Source organism: Lathamus discolor, chromosome 3 (assembly GCF_037157495.1).
Source record: "Lathamus discolor isolate bLatDis1 chromosome 3, bLatDis1.hap1, whole genome shotgun sequence".
NCBI classification, from domain to species: domain Eukaryota; kingdom Metazoa; phylum Chordata; class Aves; order Psittaciformes; family Psittacidae; genus Lathamus; species Lathamus discolor.
This window is the reverse complement of record NC_088886.1, coordinates 131,584,895-131,609,006: the sequence shown is the minus strand read 5'-3', so window position 1 is coordinate 131,609,006 and position 24,112 is coordinate 131,584,895. Positions and strand designations below refer to the sequence as shown.

The following is a 24,112-nucleotide window of genomic DNA, read 5'->3' as shown; positions in this document are numbered from 1 at the left end:
GCTGGTGAGTTGATTTGAAATCAATAGTGCTGTTAGTTCACTGAAGTGATCAATTTCACTGGAAAATTAATGTGCAACCTTGACAAAGTTTGTTAATAAACAAAATATTATGTATTATTCCATAGATAATCTACTAGCAATTTGTACCTGTCTTCAGAAACTGCTATGTCATTTTTATTCACATCTCAATGAGCTTAGAACCTGGATACAGTGTAGTGTAAATTCTGTGTGATTGTACTTTTTGCTCAAGGTAGGACCATGTCTTGTTTGAAGACACTGAAAAGACCAGATTGCTTATCTCAGAGTGGAGAGATAACAAGCAGTATAGATAAACTACATCCTATCCTATCTCATTTTAATACAGTGAAGTTGAAAGGAGGTAAATTAAGAACTGACAAAAAGGGAATACATGTAAAGGCAGAGCCCACAGGACTTACTGAGGGAAGTGTCACTGAAGCTAGTGAGGCTGTACTGTTTAGAGGTACCAAACTCTTCTAGAACATCTGGAACTATGATAGGTAACAGAACTTTCCCTGAAACCTAAACCTGCACGTTCTGAACTAAAACAAATCTCTATCACCTGTGTGGTCAAGAACTTTCTTTTTTTCCCACAGCTGCTTTCTGCATGGATCTTCCATCTTCTTCTATAGTGTAAAGGAGGACATAGATCCTGAGATGTATGTCCCGCTTTGTATGTATGTCCCCCAGGTTTGGCTCCATCTGGTATTTTTTATGTTTCTAGTGACCACTATAACTTTGAGCTCAACCTAAACCATGACCACACACGCAGTGTGATCAACAGACCTCACAAAACTACAGGCAAGAATTGCGCAGAAAATTCCATTGAACTGAAAGGCTCAAACATCACAAAACTATGAATGAAAATTAATTATGGAAAATCCATGTTTTGTGGTTCAAATGATAAAGTTAGACAGTAGTTTTCTTAGAGAGGGACAAGCAATTTCAGAAGTGCCTTTCCACAACATGAAATATGCTGAAACTGCCACCCTTCTCTATTCTGGTTCCAGAGCTGATATGGACATTCAACAATTTATAGCACCATTTCCTTAACATCCCACTTAAAACAGCTTCCTGAAGTTTTATTCTAATCATGTTCCTTTTAGAGGAAGGAAGAAAGGATTTGGTGTATCAGGCCTTCTTACAGTATGATCTTTCTCCTTTTAGCATTCACAGAATTCTGACGAAGAAATAGCAGCAAGATTATTCTCTTTTTTTGTGACAAAATGATGCATTCTTTCTGTCTAGAGAGTATTTCTTTTGTAGCCTTCTCTGATCATACCAAAAAAGCTGCCTTAGTCCAGAGACTTTCAAACTGTACTGTACACCAATAGGAGCCCACACACTGCATTGATTAGTGAAAAATTAGCCCCCCAAAAGCAAGTAAACAAATATTCTTCAAAAGCATATTTGAGTGCCCTTTCAGTGGCTGCCCTTTCTCCAGCTTCACTGGAGAACGTTCAGGGTTCAATGAGTGAACAAATACCTTACTCTGGCATTCCCTATCAGTAAACTCACAACCCACTGCAGAAACACAGCCTGAACAGCTAAGTTTGACAGTGTTGTGTTTACTGATCCAGAAACAGATGTCACAAGAGACAGAGTTTGATCAAATCACACAGGTGGTTGCTAGCAAAGAGAGGAAGAGAACCAGTCAGCTGACTTCAAATTGTCTCCTATTTTTTATTCCAAGCATTTCTACTTATAGAAAAGACACAGATCCCTGCTGTAAAACCACTGTATTGCACTGGGACAGAATGCAGTCCTTCATGAATTCCTTAAGCCCTTTCATTTCTTCAAGAACCCCCTGCCTTACTGGAGCACCTTTCCTCCAGCAGGATTTCCTTTCATCTGAACCAATTTAAATTTTCAGACTTCTAGACATAAGGGGAAAAAAGCTTCCAGCATGACTCAGTTACGGGAAGTTTATTTTTCTTTGTCTCGTTAGGCTTCCTTCTGCCTCTGCAATAGTTGGGTCACTCAGCTTTAGCATGAGTATTTTCATTTGAAGAAATAAAATTTGCAAAAATTTTGGATAAGCCCCCTGGTTTATGTAACCCAGCTTAGATGAGACACTCAGTTAAACGTGAGACACATAAAAGACATTCCCTCTGCCTGCACAAGGAGCTTTACACAAGGGCTCGTTTTATATATCAGGAATCAAGTTCTCATTCTGTTGGCAGCTATGCTGCTTTGCTCTGATGTCAGCACAGGTGTAGTAGGCAACGAAATGTTGTATTGGTCAGCTGTGTGTGTAAACAAGTCTTAGTTCACAAAACACTTTAGTTGAGTATAAGAAGCAATTTGTTCACCGTTTTTTATGCCAGTGGCCTCCTACAAAGGAGCAAGGGCAGTACGGTACGCATTTGCCTGCAGTGTGATTTTCATGTTGCAAGAGGCAAATCCGCAGTCTTTACATGGTATGACTAAACTGCACTGCTCCTGCAGCTGGAGGAGGGGGGACAGTACCAGAAATAAAGTTGATTAAAACCTCTCCTCTTCATTTTTGTGCTCTGAATCAGCCCTGACACTTTTCATAACTAGTTCTCTTGCCTTTCTGTGCACAGAAGGCATTTATACATTGCTTGTCATCACAATATATAAGTTGCTGTAGCTGAGATATGTCCACTAAAAAACTGCAAAAGAATTCTTACCTTTTTTTTTTTTTTTTTCCCCAGAGAAAACTACTTCACAAGATAAAGGAAGGCTATATCTCTCTATAGTCTTGCTGCTTGCTCAAGCTTCATACCATAAGCAGAATTAAGAAGTCTGATTTACTGGTGAGACTGTTAAGGATTGGACAAAGCCTTGAGTGGGATGGTTTAGTGTGAGGTGTCCCTGCCCATGGCAGGGGGGCTGGAACTAGATGATCTTGAGGTCCTTTCCAACCCTAACTATTCTATGATTCTATGATTCTATGTAGATCTAACACACCATTGGAGGATGTTTTGAGATTCACCAGTGGGTGATTCTCCACACTTTCCCAGGATCACTTACACCAATGCAAAATCAGTGAAAGCATGTAAGCAGTTAGATTTGGTAGTGCTTCGTTCTCATGTTGATGATACGCTGGGTGTAGCACACTGGAAAAATAGGCCTTTGGAGCAGGGTAATGTTGATGTGCCAACATAATACTGGGGAGCATTACACAGCTGGTCTTGTCTTTTTCCAGAAGAAATCTGAAGCTAGGTTTCTAACTGTAAAACTATTAAGAAAACATGGCATCTTTCAGTAAGTACAGAAGAGAACACTTTGCAGCAATGGTACCAAGAAATCTGCAGTCTTATTTATACTGGGCCAGGCTGATCTTAATGTAATTAATGTAAATCAGGAGTAGCAACATGGAATTATTCTGGATTTGCACTGGAATAAATGAGATCACAATCTGGCCTACACTACTAATGGGAACTATAACTCTAACCGCATATGAATGCAGTTACACCATGGAGTCCTTCATTACACTTTATGGACACTGACTTCACAGTAAACTGGCTGGCACCCAGATAAAACCAGATGGAGTGAAACTGGGCCCATTAAACCTTGCCATAAATATATTCCTTACACAGTTAATGTTATTGGACAGAAAATAGAGATGGAAAGATTAGAAGGAAACCACATCATGCCCTACTCAATGCAAGGTTGTTCCCTTCACTCCATGTTTCAAAGCTTTTGTTCATTTGTTTTTTAATGACTCCAGTAAAAGAGCTTCCACCACTGACCTGGGAAAATTGTTTTACAATCCAACCAGACCTCCAGTCTCAAATTATGTCTTCTGAACTCAAAGGCATAATCTAACAGTTTATTCACTTTATGTTGGGAAAATAAAGCTGGGTTGCATAGCCTGTGGTTGGCCTGCAATAAGTCAAATGTTTATGTCAATAGGAAACAGACACATATTAATGTTCAACAGCAATATATTGGGAAAAAATATAGTCTCCTGACTTAGAGAAATCTCCCAAGAGATTACAATAAGTAACATGTTGACCCCAACTGACAGCCTAAAACTCTTGTGTTGTCTTTTATCACCCAAATGTGTTTATCTGCAGATACCTGTGTTACCAGCCTAGGCATCATCATGGGAACTCAAAGAAAAATTCTGTCTACTGTGCTGTAGACAAACACTGGACTATATCATCAGTATGGTGGAAATAATGAGCATACTGCAAAGTCTTTTTTTCATATTTTGTAAAGGACATTCTTCACACTGATAGCAGAACAGAGCCTAGCATCCACAACTAAGGTGTGTAGATTCTGTCTATCAGTAGTTAATAGCAACTTAAATACCCTACTTGTTTTCTTCAGCATATCAAAAACCTGAAAACCACAGGCCAAACTCTGACCCCATCAGATCTGTACACCTGCTAGACTCACACAGATCTTGCAAGCACACATCAGGGCAGAATGTTGATTTGACTTTATAAAAAGTATTTCAAAAGTGGCAGAGCCTAGAACAGAACTCAGATGTTCTGATTTACAAGACACATCTTCTTTGGCAGTCGATTGTTCAGCTGTTGACAATCACATATATCAGATAGAGTCCTAACTTCAAGTCCCAGCCAAGCTGACTGTGAGATGTAAGGTTTTTACTTAGGCTCACAAATCTGGTAAGAGAGCTGATTCAGCTACCATGAGGGAGCAAGTGTCCACCAAAGCTGCAAGAAACAGCATCTTCCTTCTTTTAGCATATAAGCTTTGATATTTTTAGTGCTTAAATAGTCCTCATTCAAAGAGGTGGCTGTTACTTCTGTATTTACATTGTACTGCACCAACACAAGCAAATGAAATACCAAGAAAGAAAACTATTTTCAAAACAAGAATTTTATCCCCAACTCCTTGCAAATTAATACGGCATGCACATTGATTTCACTATTTTATTTCCTCAAAAATAGATTGACAAGGGCTAGGCTGAGATTTCAAAACTTGCAACCCATTCAGACTCCTGTAAACATTTTACTTTCTTTCTTTTTTTTGCAAAGCATCTATTATAAATTACTGTAAACAGTGATTTTCTGCAAGAAATTAAACAGTAAACTAAAAAAGAATTAAAAAAATAAATTTTAATTAAAATTATTAATTAAAAGAATTTTAAAAATTAAAAAGTGAAAAGTAAATTCAAAAAGAAATGGATACAAGTGTACTGTGCTTCCCTTCTTTACCCAACCTGCCCAGTCCCCTGGTGAGATTTATCTGCACAGCTCTAATTATGAGAAGTCATGTGCCGGGATAAATGATGGCGTTCTCGGAAGTACTCATGACAAATGGGACATGTTAGCTTCTCCTCTCGTCTTCTCTTACACTGGGACTCAGTTGAGGAGTATTCTTTTTTGTGATGTGACCGCATGTGGAAGACTAAATCGGATGTCATGCGAAAGGACAGGTTGCATTTGGCACACCAGTTCTGGGCAGCCACTCCAAAGGACGTGAAGGTGGGGGGAAGAAGAGTCAAGGAAGAGGAGGAGGAGGAAGAAGTGGTGGTTGTGTTTTGTAACTGTCTTCCTGCTTGTTTGGGCCATGGTTCTGAGGTATATGGGAAAACATTGCTCTGAGTGATGCTTGTCTGCAGCATCTGGGCATTACACAAATCACTGACAAAGAACTTGGAATTGAGAAGGGTGCTGCAGCACAGGATGTCTGTGGTGGCAATGAAGCCAGACAGCTCTCCCAAGTTCTTTGGTGACTCACTCATGGGATGAGAAGGATTTATCGCAGGTCTTTCTATTAGGCATTTACTGGGTTTGCTGAAAGCACTCTTCTGTTCTCCTCGGGTTCTGGTGGGCCACACAAAGGAGAATGCACTACCAGAGGAGTTCAACAATACTTCCTTTGGTACCTGCTCTTCACCAGGTGGGACTATGTCATCCTCCTCTTCTGGCTCCTTCATCCTCTCATTCCTCAGCTTCTCCTTCATCCTCCTGACCTCAGTGAAAGCACTCTGCTTCTGCTCTAAACCATCCTTCATGGCTGACTGCCTCCCTGAACTAAGCTTCCAGAAAGAACCAGCCAATGCATGCTCTCCCCCAACCTCTTCCTTGCTCTCACAATTATGTTCCTCACTCAGGTTATTGGTTTTCTCCAACAACACTGTTTTCCTGCTCCTGTTGTTCTCAGCCTCTTCAGATTTTGCTCTCCTTTCTCCTGTGAGACCATGGGCGTCATCTTTAAAAGCTGTCATTTTGACCTCTAGATCCCTTGCCAAGCTGTGGAAATTCGTGGTCTGCTCAGCTAAGTTGCTCTTTTCAGTCTTAGGGTTGTGGAAGTTTTTCCATAGCAGGGCACACTTCTCTGAGACACATAGGAAGCGGACATGGGAGAGATAGGTATGCTCACATTTAAAGACTCGGTCACATTCTTGGCATCTCAACTCTGCAGAAAGAGACAACAGGTGATGAGTTTTGCGAAGACAGAATCATGGGTGGATGCACGTCCTGATCCTACCATTAACAAAAAAGAAAATGCAGAAACATCTCTTATGTCATGCAAAATTACACATGGTAAAGCTAATGCCAGTGTGAGATCAGGGCCCTTGCTGCTATGGAAAATGGTTCACTCATATTTGCCTCCACATGCTACTTGCAAAACTGCTTTCATTTAGAGTCTGAAGACAAATTTATACTACGTAAATTGGGCAGCACACAGTGATCTAGATAAAAGCATACGGACTTCATGACGATTTGAAGTTTGAACCAGGAATCTTTTTCCTTAGCTGACTCAGTCCTCAGTGACCTCTGCAGTCAGCAACTTGGTACTTACCATTCTGGGGACTCTGAGCTTTTATCTCATTGAAACCCAAGAGGCTGGAAAGCTCCTCATCATACCAGACAAGCAGCTCCTCATTTTTGTTGATTTTCCTGGTAGAGCGATAATATAACTGACTGTTTTCTAAGTAAGCTTCCAAGTTCTGCTCATTGCTATTGGCAGCTGCTTGTACAAGTCTCATCCAAGGCAAACCTGTGGGACTGTGCACAGACGTAACATCTACCTGTGAAACAGGATACAAAAAAGGCACGGTTTAGGTTTTGGGACCCAAAATAGATTTCCATCAAATTCAAGAGCAAAGCCTGTTTCCTGCCTCACACAGAGCCAGTATGCCAAAGCTGTGAGCCCAGTTCATAGACTGTGTCACCAAATCCAAAATCATCATTGGCAAAAAACTTCCCTGGTATGAGTGCTGAGAGCTCTGGAAATACAGCTGCATGGGAAGAAGGAGACACCAATGTTCACATGTCACCTCCCATAGCAGTGATAGGGCTGTTATGCCGATCAGTCTTTGGCACACTCATGGCAAGCATAGTGTCCTCCATCCAGTGCAGGTTGTCCCTGGAGACTGTATCAGGGGTAGATCACAGAGGTACAGAAGCTGTGCTCCTCTGTAAGAAGGGGTCTCAATCCCATGGGAAAATGGAATATGAGTCAGGAGACCATGAGTGCTGCGTTTGGCGGGGGTGTGAGATGTGCAGCCACTGTGAGCCTGGAAATGACCACACACTCAAGGCAATTGCATGTGGAGTTTTTCACTGCTATAAGAGGGTATGGATCAGGAGGTGTCAGAATAATCCTAGTTATTTAATTCAATACCCCAAGGAGACAAAATCTGCATAGATAACTGGCTAGATAATATGAAAATTAATTTTTAATAGATCTAAGTAAGAAGATCTTAAATGATGTCTTTCTTTTTTCAGATATAAAATTATATACTCCTATTTATACCTTTGATAGATTAATTAAATTCATTTTGTTGTACTTAAACAGATAAAAACTCATCAGATGAATATTTTTTATTACATTATTTCTGAGAGTTGCGAGGGGTTGATTTGCTTTCAGAATGTGTGCATTCAGAAATACCAAACAAATTAAGTTAAAAAATGTTGCTTAGGTTGCAAGGTCAGGCACTCAGAAGTTTAAAAAATAATATTAAGTCTACTGCTCAAATTAAATTTCCCTTCTGCTTGTATATTAAAGCATGGTCCTCAGTCACATATACTCTCTTCTCCACAGGGATCCTGACTCATTCAGTCACAGGTTGACTATGCTCTGAAAATAATATAACTATAAAACATTTGGCTTTGTCCTCATTTAGTGTGCGGCTCCCTTCTTAGTTACTTTACTGCATTTGCTCTGAATAAGGAATGATTGGTTTATTTACTCATAGGTTTTTCCTTGGTGTTTACCACAGCAGATCTATGTCCTCTGCAGTATTTGAAAGATGGGGAAAATTTTCATAGCTTGGAGGCTGAAATGCAGGGCGATCAATGGTGACATTTACACGCATAAAAAGCCTCAACTAATTTGTAAGCACTAAGTCATTGTTCAGAAAGGAAGAAGTTGGGAAATGGGAAATGAAAAATGTCTAATGACAGGTATGATTTAAATTTTACCCCAAGCAATGCATAGTTCTTTGTTTTCTACTAATTGCAGGGTACCCATTAATTGGTGGTTGGTATAAGAAACAGTATGGTGGCTTTTTTCCCCCTCCACTGGCCATTTTTCCTCTCTTTATTACCTCCCATGAAAAGTATGACCACATTTAGTAGCTTGAATAAAAGAATGAAACATTAAGGGACCATTAAGATAATAGTTAATTAGTATAAAAGAGAAAATAATTTAGCATGCTCTGTAACAGGCTGTCTCTAAACACCATGATAATTAACAGTGATTGAGAAATACAGAAGTCTGACAGTAACAGAATCACACCCACCCACACACAGAGGTTGTAATTAATAACTAAGACAGAGGCTGTCATTTATTAGTTTCTGTGTTTCAGAAATACTAAGCGTCCACCCAGCCCTCTAAGCAAAGTCAAAAGGAACACAGCTCCTCCAGTAACCAGGACCCCAGGGAAAGAGCTGAGACAGATTAAAGAAGGTGGGGAGGAATAAAGGAGAGAACATTAAGATCTGGATGCTGTCAATTAGAAGCATGCTCCAGTTTTAGTTTTCCCATGTGTTTAGAGACACTATAAACCCTGCAGGGCCATCCTCTTCTGGAGATGGCAACACCTCAAGTGAATCCTTTACATCTATATACGAGGTAAGGGTCTCACAGCCCCACAGGCTCAATCACAGCTGGGCTAAGGAGGCAAAGTGGCTTCCTTGAGGGAGGATGGAGGAGAAGGGAGAGAATAAGACTGTTTCTTGGAACTCACAAAAAGCTGTAAGGAGCAGAAGAACTCAGTGGGACAGAGAGCTTTGTAAGGGGCTGGTTTGCTTTGCTGGGGTGAATGACTGGCTGGAAAGAACCACCTATGCCAACAGTTGCCAAGGCATTTTCTTTGCCCAAGTGTACAAATTCGTACAAGGAGCTCAAATTAAGGGTCTTCGTGAGGTTGAGAGTAGAAACATAGAACTCCTTTTTGGATTAAACTTAAAAGCCCAAGATGAGAAAACCCTTGCTAGGAATCATATTCCCCACAGTCTTGCAGGAGTGCTGCTGAGCTATGACAAATGTGAACCTCAGCTGTGAAGAATCCACCTTGCCAAATTATTCCTGCATGTATTTTTTTCATACCATAGACAGCATATGAAAACCCATTTCTTGCATTGCACCTTAGTGCCATGATAACATAGTATCATGACTGAATTGCTGGTTGTCTCTACATAGAGTTAGGACCATAACAATAGTTCCTGATTTCTGGAAGGTTTAATTTTAATTGTAAGTAGCTAGCAGGATATGGGACTTGCAATTGCATCTGAAACACCTACTTGCACAGAATTTGATGTATTTACTGCCAAAAGACAGAGATCTGAGCCAACTCAGACATCCACTTTCATGGCTGCATAACAATTACATAGCTCAAGTACAGCAAAACACTAAAGCCATCCCTCTGGAGGGCTCTTCCAATGTAAAAAAAAAAAAAAAGCCATTTGAGGCTCTTTCTTGAGTCTACAGCAATTGCAAAACTCCCAGGAGAAATACAGAAACATTCCATAAATGAAGCTTTGTTTCAGAGGAGATGTTTCTCCAAAGAGCTTGTAGTTCTGGAGTACTAATAACATTGTCCAAGCAAGCAAACCTGTGCCAGACACTCAACGAAACAGAAAAACCCTGAAGCGTCTTCTTTCTTAATTTGTTTAAAGCAAAAGTGTCAAACAGGTATCTCCAAGCAGCTGCATCTTCCATGTTACAAAAAGCCTGTGCAATTTCTTTTGTCCAGAGCACAGAAATCTTAGGTGGACCTGAGTTTCTCCCAGATACATCCATGCCATACCATGTGGGAAATTTGCCTGGCCCCACATTGTAAAACACTACTTCTCTGTCTTCATCTGGACCAATGATGACTGTCTCCAGGAGCCAGAGAGCCAAGGTAACAGTCCAGTAAGAGAAATATGCATTGTCCAAATGAAAATGTTATGATAAACAGTGGCTAGGGAACAAAAAATTGGGGAAGTAAAGCTGGAAAGTTAACACTCCATCACAGTCCTGGGGTTTTTTAATTTCCCTACATGACCGTTCCTTTTGTTTCACACTCTGGCTTCTCTATGATTGAAAAGTGCAGCTGTAATACAGACAAATGTATCTAAGCTAACTTTAGGGGATGCATGTACTAATAGTAATAAGTTGTGGCTGCCTGAAGACTGTGTGGACTGGTTGCCTGATTGATATGTTCTATAGTGCATACAGCCTGTGCCGAGATCACAGTCGTGATTTTATTTTGTAGACAATTGAGCAAACTAAGTTAACACTTTCTCAGATCTGTCAATAAATACTGTGAATCTACCACCTGCATGAATGAGTGCAATGTCACACAGTCTTCCCTCTCTGCTCTCACAGGGTTGTCACCTCCTGATAAGCCTCCTTTATCCTTCGTAAGGATGAAACCTGAGCATGAAGTTTCTAAACTATTTATCCCTCTTTCCTCCTGTTCCTGGTCAATGCTCCTGGTCAATCACCAGCATAGATGTGGGACTTTGTATTCTTCCTTCAAAGGAAAGAGTTTTCACTGAGGTCCCTCCAGTCTACAGCTCATAAATCAGAAATGCACTGCCTACTTCTCCCCTTTGAAGGATCTATTAGTTGTGCTGAATGAAACAAAAATCTACCCTTTGGCAAAGTTACCTCCCCAGGTGTGGTGTAACCCTTTTTGATATGACTAAAATTAAATGATGCTTTCTCCTACCTTAAATACATAGTGAATATTCCTTCTATCAGAACACTTGAGAGCAATAAAAGCTACAGTGTCCAGCAGGGTGTTCTGGAGCATGCATGGTCCAAAAACAACTTCTTCGGCAATGTCTTGTGTGGTATGAACAGTAGCCAATATGTCCGGAAAATGGTGATGCAGAAGTTTGTTGTCACTTGTCCAAAGGAATTTAGGCAAAGATGTAAGTTCCATCATAAACCTGCAAAATAAGTAAGAAATCATATATGGAATAGAGATGGAAATAGAAGGGGGTATCGCTACTTCCAATATGAAGACTTCCAGGAGCTGTAGGTGAATTGTAAGAGTGTGCTAGGACAATGTTGGTTACAGAGTCTGCAGCTTTGTCAACATCCAGTTCAGAAAGAGAAAAATTACTTCACACTAAACCAAAATCAGGTTTGTAAAGAAGTTCCTCTTTTCTGGAATAGGCAACTCCTTCAAGAGTTCACGTCCTACTTCACTGCTACTCTCTAGAGCCAGGAATAAGAAGCTTCGGGAACAGTAAGCAACATTTTCAGTGAGTGAAACTCAGCATATGCTCATTCAGCATATTCTCACATATCCTTCCTATTCATTAGTAGTAGTTTGTAGAAGTGTGAAGAAAGATAGAGAAGGAGAACAACAACAGCAACAACAAAGAGCAAGCACTATTTTAAACACATTTTGAAAAAGCTGTGCTCTTTGATTTGGAAGTGCAAATCAGTATAGTTTCTGATTATGCTGGTACAAAACCAGGATTAATCTGAGTCCTGAGCCCATTCAACCTGAATAAACAAAACCTGTGGAAATTGACAAAAAGATTATCTTTATGCCATATCAAAATATATGAGAGATCTTATTTATCTGCTGTTTTAGGAAAATTAAATCAGATTATGTCTCTCTGTATGGTGATATTCTTAGCACAATCTTAGTAGAAATTGGTGACTTTAAAGGTTGAATTTTCCTGCCCTGAATGTAGACTATTACATTATTCAGAGCAGAGGCAATTTCTGCAATATGAGCCACAATTTAAGAACTCTGTATGCTGTGAGGAGGTAAGTTTCAGCTATTTGTCATTCGTAACTTCTCTAGGTTTTTAATAAAGATATTGCCATCTCCAGCTCCCAGCTGGAGGTCATGGAAAAACTCTCGTTTATGCCATCAAGAGCTGGATCAGGTCCATTAGGCAGAGAAAATTAAAGAGAACAGCAACAAGCCCTGAAGAGGCTTTAGCCTAATAAATACTGAGATAGAAGAGCTGAAGATCCGGTCTAATCTTTCTCACTCAACAGAATTGATTTGTTACTCACTGTCTCCTGACTTAAACTGCAGTGGTGCAAAGTGCCTAAGAGAGTTGCACTAATTTAACTAAATCAGTTTCTAAATCAGGACATTTAATTCATTATAATTTCTTTCTGGTAAGCAAGGTCTAAGGCCCTACCCTGAAAACATTAAAATATATGGTTACACATGCAGTAAGTAGTAAACATCTGAAGGATGAAGTCCTGTACCAGGCAACAGGGCAAAGACTAGGACATAAAAGGTTAAGGAAAAGGTCAGATGGCTTGCAAGAAACTAGTTATTAAGAGAAGAATAGACTGAGTTTCTGCTTTCTCTTCATGAGTTTCATCGCCTGGTTTCCCAATAATTTCCTTAAGTTACTATTGATGTGAGAACAGAATGATGGGATCTATATGTACATTTGTGCAATATATAGAATCTAAATAGATACAACATATTGATATGTATGGGTGTGTTGCCATTTAAAATATACCAATTTTTAATAAATTATAATCATCAAGGTAAATGTGTTTTAAATAATACCGAAAGCAAAATTCTAAATCCATCGGGAGAAAGAAATGAAATCTAAAAATTCTTAAAAGTCTCTCTAAATGAGGAAAAACTGTTAGAAATATACTTTAACCTGAGCCAGTTCCTTTTCTAAAGAATTCACATTCAGGATATTCCTAATCTCTTCTGACATTATTTTACTTATCCACCTATGACCCTAGAAGGCACCCCTTCTTTATTAAAATTTCCCTTTCTGTGAACTTCATGTGAATTTCTCCATGTGAACTAAGAGAGTGCTGTGGAAACAGAAATCCAGGGCCTTCAAAGCTGAGTTTTCAATGAGGAAGGATGCTGGATTCGAGCATACACACTTCTCCAAGGAAGAGGGTGGGTGCTACCTGTGTACAGTCAGTCTCTTCCTCCAGAAATCGCAGCCCAAGCACAGATACGACGGTCTGAAGGAGCTACAATCCCTTCCAACTAGCTGCTGCTGACTGCTACTTTTCTCTATCTCAGCAGCTTTTCAATTAAGTGCCATAAATCCAACCCTAACATGAACCATTTCTCGGAAGACTGAAAATAGCAAGTGTGAATACCAAGAAAAACGGTGAGATTTATGTGTAACAGCACCACCTAGTGATTCTTGCCATAATATACGTCCCGAAGAAAGCTTTCGGCTCCCAGACCAAACCCGGAGCACACACCTCCAACCCGGAGAGCTCTTCTAAGCTCTTTGTGGTGTCAGCAGTTCCTAGCAATGTGTGTGCTCCTTGCTGTGCTGCCTGCTCCTCATTTGGAGCCTCCTCCTGTCCCAACGGAACACGGAAGGGCTTTCACACACCCGAGGGGAGGGTGGGGTCTCTGCCTATATGCACTGTCCCACGGGTCTGCCTGAAGGCTAATTCTCCATTCTGGAGAGGGGAAAGAAAGCCATCACTTCTCACTTACAGGAAGCTCTGCCCTATGGCAAATATATCTGGCCATATGCAAATAAGTCACATTTGTTCTCCAGCAAATAAATCAATATGTGCACATCTTCAGTTGTTTAATTCATCTAAATTGATGTAATGTAGGAAATGAAGGTTAATAATGAATTTCAGTATTTTTCTAACAGATCCTTCTTCTATCTAAACACAGGCATCCCTCAGACTCAATATGCTACTGTTTGCTTGTTTCTAAGTGACTTGTGATTTAGTCAAAGATCTGTGATGGGCAAAAAAAACATAAATGCCAAAGTCACAAAGTTTTGCCTTGGCAGCTGTGGTCACGTTCACAGCTGTGGTCACATTGCACAGAAAGGTCAACTTTGATGGAAAGTTGTGAAAAGTTATGAAAAGGCTGTACTGTGTGTACACAGCAAATGGGTTTGGTGCCGTCAGCCTTGTGCAGAAGGCTTTCAGCTTGGGAAGATCTATCTCTTCAAATAACTTGCCAAATGCACCATCTAGTGTGACATCTCAGTATAAAACAGTGTCCCAAAACAAAGCGACAGCAGGACACACCAAGTCCCTGATATTTAGTGTGCTATACCTCTGCAGCTTCTGAACACCCTGTCACCCTTCTCTCATAAGTGGGTCTTTCTCACTGCCTCCCTCTGCCCAAAGGTCCCTCCAAAGGGTCTGGTCAGCATTATGCCAGGGAGGGAGTTTAATTTCAGTTTTCAACATTCTCTTTGAGACAGAGAAAATAGGCTGAAGATGTGCATCTGGTACTCAGAGTGGAGTGGTGATACTCTGCAGCATCTTTAGAAGAAAAAGGGTGAACTTTTTTTCCACAGTCTCCAAATAGCATGAGAAAGCTCTTCCCTCTGCATGTACAAGCTTTCAGATAGTGTTAGAGAGGCAAGTTCATCAGCTGAGGGGTAACGAACGGCAAGCATGACTGTACTGCTTTCAAAAATGAGCTGTTATTTCTGCAAAGAGATGTGCTGCATCCTGTGGGCTTTCTGACCTGGACCAGCACTCACTCTGAGATCTCCACTGTAGACTGCAGATCCATCCACAGGACACTACTGGAACAAGTCCTGCCTCCAGCACAGGTGAGGGACAGTAAAGGGTTCTCTGGGGGCTTCCGCCCTTATGTTGAAGAACAGAAATACTGACCTTCTCAAGTCTAAAGATTGTCTTGAAACATGACTTGAGAGGAGAGAGAGAAATTGGATTTATTTACTTTCTGAACAGATTGGAACAAAGGAAACACAACAGATGAGCTGAAGGGAGACAAAAGGACCACAGACAACAGGAGTAAGAGGTGAAGGGAAACTAAATATCTTAAAGTTTTACAGGCATCACTGAATATTGTGGGTGGATTGGGCAACTCAGCAGCTGCAGCATAAAAAGGGGCACACACACACAGAGACAACCTAGGCAATGTATTTCTACATTACAGACTTTTCAAAATCACTTTTTATTGGTTGTTGCAATTAAAGAAACTTATCAGGCTGCATGGCACTTCTGAAGAAAGTTCGCTAACATAGATTTTACCTTTGTCCCATGAGTTTGATGATGGTAGTGTCTGGAAAATGCACACGGAGGTGCCTTTTCAGCTAAGCTCAGGGAAGTACCCCAAGCCTAAATCTACCCTGTGCTCTTCCCCTAGTAAGTCCAGTAAAATATTCACTGACACTTTACAGAAGTAAATCTCAACAGGGTATGGGCATGAGATTGCTCAGGACCCTAATCGGCTCTGCTCAATTCTGCCACCACTCATTGCAAACCTAGATATAGGCCAGGAATGGCTGTGTGCGAGGTCAGGTCCAACTGCTGCCAGAAGGGTATCTGCTGGATTCTCTGGGGGGTGTGTGACTGCACTATGGCAGGACACAGCGCAGAAGGCTTACTGCGTAACGCCCTGTGCAGCCTCATAGCTTGAGAGCACTGCAGATAGCTCAGCTTTGCTGAAATACAGCAGCACCACCTGCAGCACTTAAAACAGGCTACAGAAATGAGGTAGGACAAAGTAAGATCACATGTAAGTAGGCCAGAATATAAATCTGAAATGCCTCTCAATTTGGATGGGAGTTTGATTTGGATCTAGACTAACCTCTCCATGTTTTTCACTTGCTTATAATCTAAAGCTGGAACTTCTGCCACAACCAAGAAAGGGATTTTTTGCAAAACCTCTGTTAGTCTTCATGAATGCCAGACTTGAACCTGAATGAGAATTCTACACTAACCCATGAACCCAGTACTTCAGGTCTTGTTTAATTGTAAGTCTGGTCTCAGTGCAAATGTCACACCTTTGCCAACAGTCTTCATAGTCTATGGAAAGTCATTAAGAATCTACAAATGTAGTCATAATGAGAAGTTGAGAAGGTATAATAGAATGCCTGGCATTTTTCTTTGATAGGCTGAAGTAGGTGAATTGTTCACATTCTCCATAGAGAGCAAAGGACAGAGAAAATTATTATAACAGAGAATTCTCTAAGACTTCACCTGATTACTCTTGTCATATGTTGTTGATTTCTACCTTTTGGCTGCCTCATTTAAGGAGCAATGATTCTTCCCTGCTCCCATTTCTTACAGATTCACTAGCTGTCACACATCTGACTAATTCACTCTTCATTCTGCTCCTACTATGTAGCAAAGTTTGTAGAACTCTGTCATAGGCTTCTTTGTGAAGGTCATATCTTCAGCTCTGTATCGTGCAGGAAATGATATGCTTGCCTCAAACTGCCAATGCTGGGAGTGCCATTGCCTGCCAGAGACATGATCCCCCCGCTGCAACATAATCCTGCTGTTCTTGCTCATGTTCTGCATAAGCAGTTCCTATCCCTCTAGGCTCACCCACACACTTGTCTCTGAGAGGGTGAAATAAAATTAATATTTATAGTGCTTTAGTAGCACATCAGAGTCAGATCACCTGTTAGACTATGGGTATTCTCCATATTCTATCTGTCACAGATGCAAATTCTTCATATGGATGAGTTTAGGGACTTGTTGTTTAATGGACTCTTCATCCCCAAGAGATTGTCTGATACACATATACCATGTCCCTGAGTGATGGATTTTGCATCTTGATTTCTGAGAAGTGTGACAGATCTGTCAAACAACAAGTACCTATGGGCAGGCAACTCCCTACAGATTATGCAATTGTGGATGGTCCATCAAAAAGTACATGAAATAGATAATGCTCACAGCAACTGCTCCCAGCCTGCTTGCTTCCAGGAGCAGCACACAAACTGTGTGTGACTTTAGGAAACCAAACCTCATCTTTTGGTTTCCCAAATGCTCTTTCAAGCTGGAACCCTACAGGTAGCCTTTCCCTCCTCTCTCCCCATTTCCATTTGCATATCATCCCATTAACTAATTAGGGTTACTTCTGCCACCCTGAAAATTTTTTACGTAGCTCCCTTGCCTCTTGAAAAAAAAAAATGTGTTTCTCGAGGGGCAGTGAGAGGAGGGCATAGGAACAGTTCCGAGCTCTTTCAGATCCCTGATTTTCTACTGCATGGCCTTCAGATGTCACTGCAAGCTCTTCTAAGAAATATCTGGCAATGCCCAGATGTAGAAAGACCGATTTGAGCAAGGACTTCCCTGCCTCCTATTTTCATAGAACTTGGCCTAATTCTCCTCACCAGAGCACACAGACAATGCTGAACTGTAACGTCACCTGGAGTTTCCTGGTGGTCATAAAAGCACTGGTAGCCTAACTTAATATTATGGTAGGCTTTGGAAGCATGAAGTGAACCAATGAATCACCTTTGAAAGAGGGGAACCTTTTCACCCGGAACTTAATTAACTAGTTCAGTTCTCCATGATCATAAGTGGAAGGAGATAATAAAAATTGTTTCTCTCAAATTAAACCTGATTTTTTAAAATGTCAATAACTTCTTCTATTTCACCTTTAAATTCCCTTTTTAACTGCGGATTGATTTGCACATAGGGATATTACTTTCAAAGCAATTGCCCTGATTGGAGGAAAAAAAAACCCAGCACAGAAATTACTCATAAAATCTAATGAAAGTGTTTGATCCTGGAAAGCATCATCCCACAGTTTCCCCAACCATTTTCATATCTACTCCAGACTTTCTCCAGAGCAGTGCTTAATATAAACAGTACAGCCCTGCATTTGCCATGTCAACAATGCTGAAAGGAAAAAAAAAAAAAAAGTAAATACTGGGACCATCCTTTCCTTCACTTTTTAGCTTAATCCTCTCTACTGTAAAGTGTGACGGTGTTTTCCCTGGAGCACACAACCTGTGACTTCATGCCAATGCACTCCTGTGGCCACTGCCAAAACTGCCTTTGGTTTCAATAGGAGGTCTGTCGGTCTGAGGAATCCATAATCAGACATGCAGTGTCATGCACAATAAACTACAGATATTAAAGGAATTGAGCTGATGCAGACAGAGTGCTTCTGTCTGAAGCATTTATTATTCTCTGTTGTTATAAGGAACTGAGGATTCTTAATACATGAAGGGAATTCCAAGGGAATCAGGGATGGAAAAGTAAGAAAATCCACTTACTGGGTTTTAAAAATGTGCTTTCCTTCTGTGCAAGATTTTATTCTCTTTTTATTCAAGATGTGAACTGCAAAGGGGAAGAATCAAAACTAAAATTGAAGGAAACTGGCACAAAATCAAAGAAAGGGATAGAGAATTCTTGTTTTAAAAGACAAAATAAGTAATTCTATAACCCACAAAATAAACCCTGAAAACAGCTGCAGCTTAAATCTATTATTTTACAACCTGAGAATGTCCTTTTAAAGCATGAAAAGTCCAAAGAAGAAAGTGATTGCTTTTAGCTTATTGCCACTGCAAGAAAAGCTTCTGTGCTTCAGCTTTGGTGCAGGTCTGAGAGCTGTTTCCTTTTGGGCATGAAGTGGTTCCTTCATACCTTTACTGCTGAAAATCTTGCATACATGAAGAAAATTGTACAAGTGTCCCTGGAGAGTATAGGCAGATATAGCTATGTGCTGCCATTCCCAGCCTGTTTGGGATGTTCAGCTGTCCTGACCTTTGAGTATGCTGTTTCATCCTCCCTTTTTCACGGAGCAAATTTGGATCTCAGCAATGATTCTGCATGGAAGCAAGAGGGCCACTGATCCAAAGAGGGCCGTTTCCTGCCACTGAGCCCCTTTCCATCTATGCATTAAAAACAGCCAAATTAGCACTGATAAATTAACTGAGATAATGATAATGATAATAAAACCTATAGAGTTTGGAATGCTTTGATGTCCAGGGCTATGGCTGGGGCATACTGTGAATACCTTTCTTCTTGGTTCCTTATAGTCCTTGACGTACTGCTGGTCTGAACATACGCCTGTACTCCTGCAATGACTCCATCCCTGAAGCTTGCCTGAGCTAGGCATCTGGGAACAAGTAGAAGGAAATACAACTATGCACCAAGAGGAATTTGCTGACTGCAGAGATTAGCTGAATCTAAAAAAATGGGGAATAAAATTGGGACTGACCTGGCCTAATTCATAAAAATGGTTCTCCCTTGGCATTCCAGGCATCCCCAGCTTTCTTTCACCACACCTTCCTGTACAGCAGCTGCAGAATTCTGAACTGACAAGGCCCTAAAAATAGCATGTAGAAATAGGGAAACTCACTGCCTAGCATCCCTGGAAAAAGATCGTGAGGCAGCAAGGCATGAGGAGTGTGGTGTCTGCTTTGAAATTCCAGAAACTCTCTCCTTCTGGATGTTTTCTTGTGAAACAAAGACCTTGTGAGGTGCTCACAATTTTGTTGTTATACTATCATGATATCTTCAAGGAAAAGTTCTCCAGTTCTTCCTATTTTAAGGCTCTATGGTCTTCAGACTGTCTTCCATCACCTGAAATCCCCAGTACATACAATTTAAGTTGACAGCTCTTGATAAACCATCATTATATCTTGGCTGGATACCCAGCCTAGTGAATCATGAAGCTGCCAAATCTTTTTATTATGAACAATCTCTCAAACTTCAGTGGGAATAATGAAGAAGACAGACCTAAAATCCCTGCTTGGAAATGAGTAAATACCTGAAGCACCACACTTGCCTTAAGCAACTCTTGTGAAATACAGGAGCCATTTGTAAACACAGATCAAAAGAAAAGCTTCCGAGTTTCTTCTCATTTTCTCTGAGAATAGGGAAGGTTGAAGTGGGCTCTCTCCTGATACATGGTAGCTGCCCCACAGACATTCAGGGATGCCTTTCCAAAGTAGATGCAGATTGATTTGCTTCTCCAAGACCACCACAAGGATGTAATTCCCACTTTTTACCTGAAGCCAAGGAACAAAATACTTGACATTCAGCATCAAGTCTAATCCAATGAGAAAATAACTGAGATGTGAACAAGTCCCAGTAAAGTCATGTACCCTAGCTCCACCAACTTTCAAATAGTAGCTCTGCCCCAAACTTCCCTGTGTCCTTAGGAAATTTCCACACCAAACACCTATTTCTACTGCCACCATCTTCCATGACAGGAAACAGGTTGGGGAAGAGAGGAATGGACTATCCCATGCAGCAGGAAAACCTGGTTAATATGTATATGCTGGGATGTGTGATGCAACAGTACCTGCATAGGTTGATGTGAAGCCGCCTTTGATTTAGCAGACCTAAATGGAGGTTTTCTATACAGTGGAATATGAGCGATAGAATCACTGAGGTCTCTGTTCAACACCTCTCAGTGCTTGAATGTAAGAAATGCAGTGCAGACACTGGGAGAGCTCTTTATGTTTCAAGCTGGACAATAAGCAATAGTAATACCATGCTTCCCTAATTATAAAGGATAAAATACATTTATTTTCTGCTGTCCCAGTGGTTCAGACAGACTGGGTTTAGGAGTTTGGCTCCATGATACATGAAATATCAATACTCCTTTCCAATCCAGTTGGTTCCAGAGGCAGAATTAGTGCTTTTGCCTGGTGGTGTCTGATCTAATGGACACTGGTGGCTGGTACTGGCTTGTACAAGACATTCATAGTCAGACAATCCACCTGTGGGTAAAGAGGACTTGACTACAGCTGTGTAGTCTGCTGGGTTTCAAAGACTTAATTTTTATGTGCAGGGCACTGTACTGAGGGGCTGATTCTTCACTGGACTACAGCTGTTCTGTCTAATGGAAGCATTCATTACCTTTATCCACCACTTGGCTTTTGTGGTTTCAAGGCCTAAGACCTAAAAACTAGCGGTATTGTAGGATAAAGGGAGCATGTTCTAACTTTTTAGCCGGGATTGAGGATTATCAGGTGGTAAATGTTATGAATTAACATTATTTCAGCAGCATAGTACATGAAGTGCACTATATGGATATATTTCAGTTCAGAGCACACAGGATTTCATATTCCAGACCTGAATTGTGCTACTGGTCACCTCAGAGACTTTGTATGGGTTCTGCTCCTGCTGCTCTGGCATTGTTCCCCTTTCATCAACATTGTTCACCTGTTCACCAACAGACACAATGCCCCAAAATGTCATAGGAGTTTTGAATTTTACAGTGAACACCCAGGAAGGGAGAGAAAGCAGATGTAAAAATGCCTCTACTTTTCCCCCACACAAAAAAGCATATAACAAACACATGTTTTAAAGCAGCAAAGCTATTCTGTGAGAGGGGAACAGAGAAGCCAACTACTTGTCTGTCAACATAAGAAACTTACATGTCACACAGATGTGTGTATCCACTTTCAGCAAAATCCTTGTTTGATTCACACAAACAGGAGTCCTGACCACAGCACTTCATGCTAACACATTTGTTTTCACACAGACATATGCATTTGTTCCTTCACCCAGGCATCCATGCAGACAAAACTGAGAAAGAACCAGCCAACCAACCAAGTAAGTAACATGATCCAAACACAACCAGACTGAACCAAAATGTGTATCTTGTGTAAACAGTCACAAATCATTTTTCCTCTTTCTTCATACAGTTCACATTCATGTCTTTTCACAGATCAAAAGAAATTGCATTATCTGATTGATGTTCAAGATACACAGAATACGTTCTTGTGTAATAGTCCTGCTATTTACATTTGGTAGCTTCTAATTAAAAAAAAAATGAAAGATGTTATGTTTGTTCAAATGTTTCTTTCTGACGAGAAACTAATGTATTTTGTGTAGCATATACATATGTACATGTACACACATACATGCGTACACAACTACATTTAGCTATGCATACAGCTATATAATCTTTTGTGATTGTGCATGTTCAACATCCGTATTTGAATAGAAATATTTTTATACTATTAGCAGTCACTTTCATATGGTTAATACTGGAGATTTCTTCAACAGTACTGAGTAACATTAATCTTATTTATATTAATGTCAAACTTACTACATAATGTTGTCACCTCCGACAACAGCAAGTAACTGAGCTGAAGAGCACATGTAATGTGAAATTGTGGGGAACAACATAAACAACTTTTACTCTACAATGAAGCAAAGAAACCCTTTAATGGCAAGCTAATATTGTAAATTAAAATTGACCTAAAATTTTTTGACCTAAAATAATTTGTTTCCCAACAAAGTATTTTGTTCTTCGACCTGATGCCTACAGATACCATTTGAAAGTAACATATGACTGTGCTGTAGAAAAATTGTATTAATTGATTTACAGCATGACAGACCTAGAAATATCCACATCTAACATACTAGGATTTAGCCAAGTAATTTCGTTTGCAAAATCTTCCTAGAATCTACAAGTCTTTATGCAAAATTTATACTTTCTCACTGGGTTATATTATGTTCAGACAATAGAAGCTAAAGTAATATTTCGACTTTGCATCAGTATTTCTATGGCTATAAAGCTTTTTATTTTTTGTAAGACAGTACCTCTAGAGAGTTCTGTAAGGCAGCTCTACTTTGCTTTGCAATACTGATAGGTACTTAAATACCAAATAAATTTGATTTCTCAAAAAGCAGCTTATGCTTTGGTGTAGTTTTACCCATTAAAATAAGTAAATCTTAGATTTATCTCACAATCTACCTATTGCCTACATAAATCCATCCCTCTAGTACCAAATATATTTAATAGATGGTAAATAGTGCTGTCAAGCACTAAATTCTGCATTTTTAAAAACAAAAATAAGGGATAACTTCTGAGCAGTAATTTATTATTAAATTCCTAATTTCAAGCACGAATCCAACTGCTTTTTATTTAAGAGCAACTACATTCAAAATATAAACCTATTCAAACATTTCTAGTGGACTGAATTCCTACAGAAACCATTTCATGGAAGATTTTGCAAATGTAAAGATCAATGTAACATTTTAAAGTGACAACAATAGCAGCCTACTAACTTACTTAACCAGTAGGAAATTTCTACTAAGATATTATATTGGATATAAATAGAGAATAACAACGTGAGCTATTCCAAAGAAAGTTCATCAATTTCTTAAAAGCGATTAGACCCTAAGTACCTAAAACCGCCACGATGCTCTGATCACCTGTCGAAGCCGGAAGGATGGGGAGAGCTGCAACCCGTAAAAACAACTGATGCTCTAAAGGTCTCGCCGAGAGAAGAGGATCTGGGAGGGTGCGAAAGGGCCGCTGCCTTCGGGGCTGCCGGGGGCCGTCTCGCCCCGCCCTGAGCCGCCTCCTCATCGCCCCCAGCAGCCCCGGGACGGTACCGGCCGCCAGGAGGACCCTCTCCGGGCTGCTCGCTGCTGCACTGAAGCGGGCGCTGAAGGGTCGGGGTTAAGCACAAGTCGCCGCGGGGCACCCCGGTGCCTTTGCCGGCTCCCCGGAAAACCCCCATTTCCCCGCCGGAGCAGCCCAGCCCCGGGCACGGCAGGTCCTGGTGCGACGTCAGCCCCTGGCTGCTCTGGGACCCCCTCGGGCCGCCCCCTCGGTGCGCACCGGCCGCTCCGGGCGGACAGCACACAGGAGCGCTCCGCGGCCGCGCAGGCTGGGCGGAAGGGACTGCGGGGAGCTGCCCGGGATACCCCGACGGGTCCCTCTCACCTGGGGTCCCTCTGCAGGCTCCCTGCACACAGTGGCTCCGCGGCACAGGGGTCCCCGCCGTGCCCCGTTCCCGGCTCGCAGCAGCTGCCAGGATCTCGCTACGCCCGAGACCCCGAGAAGCGCTCACCCCACCGCCGGGGCAGGCCGGCCCCCAGCAGCAGCGCCGGCAGCCCCCGCCGCCACAGCGCCCCAACACCCTCCCTCTTCTGCCCCGCGACGGTTCTCCGCCCAGAGCGGACCCCGGGAAACGCCTTCCGCAGCGCCTGCCCCTGACCCCCCCCTGCCCCGGACCTTCCC

General features: G+C 41.2%; 1 protein-coding gene across 3 annotated transcripts; it reads right to left on the bottom strand.

Moving 5' to 3' along the window:
• Positions 1 to 4,929: 4,929 nt before the first annotated feature.
• Positions 4,930 to 24,016, bottom strand: ZNF488 (zinc finger protein 488). Of its 3 annotated transcripts, none has more exons than XM_065672881.1 (4): positions 23,816 to 24,016; positions 11,132 to 11,354; positions 6,769 to 6,997; positions 4,930 to 6,381 (listed from the first exon to the last, which is right to left on the bottom strand). In XM_065672881.1, exons 2-4 carry the CDS (start codon positions 11,348 to 11,350, stop codon positions 5,216 to 5,218), a joined length of 1,614 nt encoding a protein of 537 aa, XP_065528953.1. In that variant the 5' UTR covers positions 11,351 to 11,354; positions 23,816 to 24,016; the 3' UTR covers positions 4,930 to 5,215. The 3 variants fall into 3 exon arrangements, with proteins under 3 accessions (XP_065528953.1, XP_065528954.1, XP_065528955.1); XM_065672882.1 differs by lacking the exon at positions 23,816 to 24,016 and adding an exon at positions 23,272 to 23,427; XM_065672883.1 differs by lacking the exon at positions 23,816 to 24,016 and adding an exon at positions 23,299 to 23,427.
• Between the last annotated feature and the right edge of the window lie 96 nt (positions 24,017 to 24,112).

Bases quoted from the DNA above. Each gene is read 5' to 3' on its own strand.
- ZNF488 (XM_065672881.1), bottom strand. From the start codon at position 11,350: ATGATGGAACTTACATCTTTGCCTAAATTCCTTTGGACAAGTGACAAC. The intron at 6,998-11,131 runs GTAGGAGAAAGC...CCTGTTTCACAG, and splicing joins ATATTCACTATGTATTTAAG to GTAGATGTTACGTCTGTGCA. The intron at 6,382-6,768 runs GTAAGTACCAAG...CTCTTTCTGCAG, and splicing joins AGCTCAGAGTCCCCAGAATG to AGTTGAGATGCCAAGAATGT.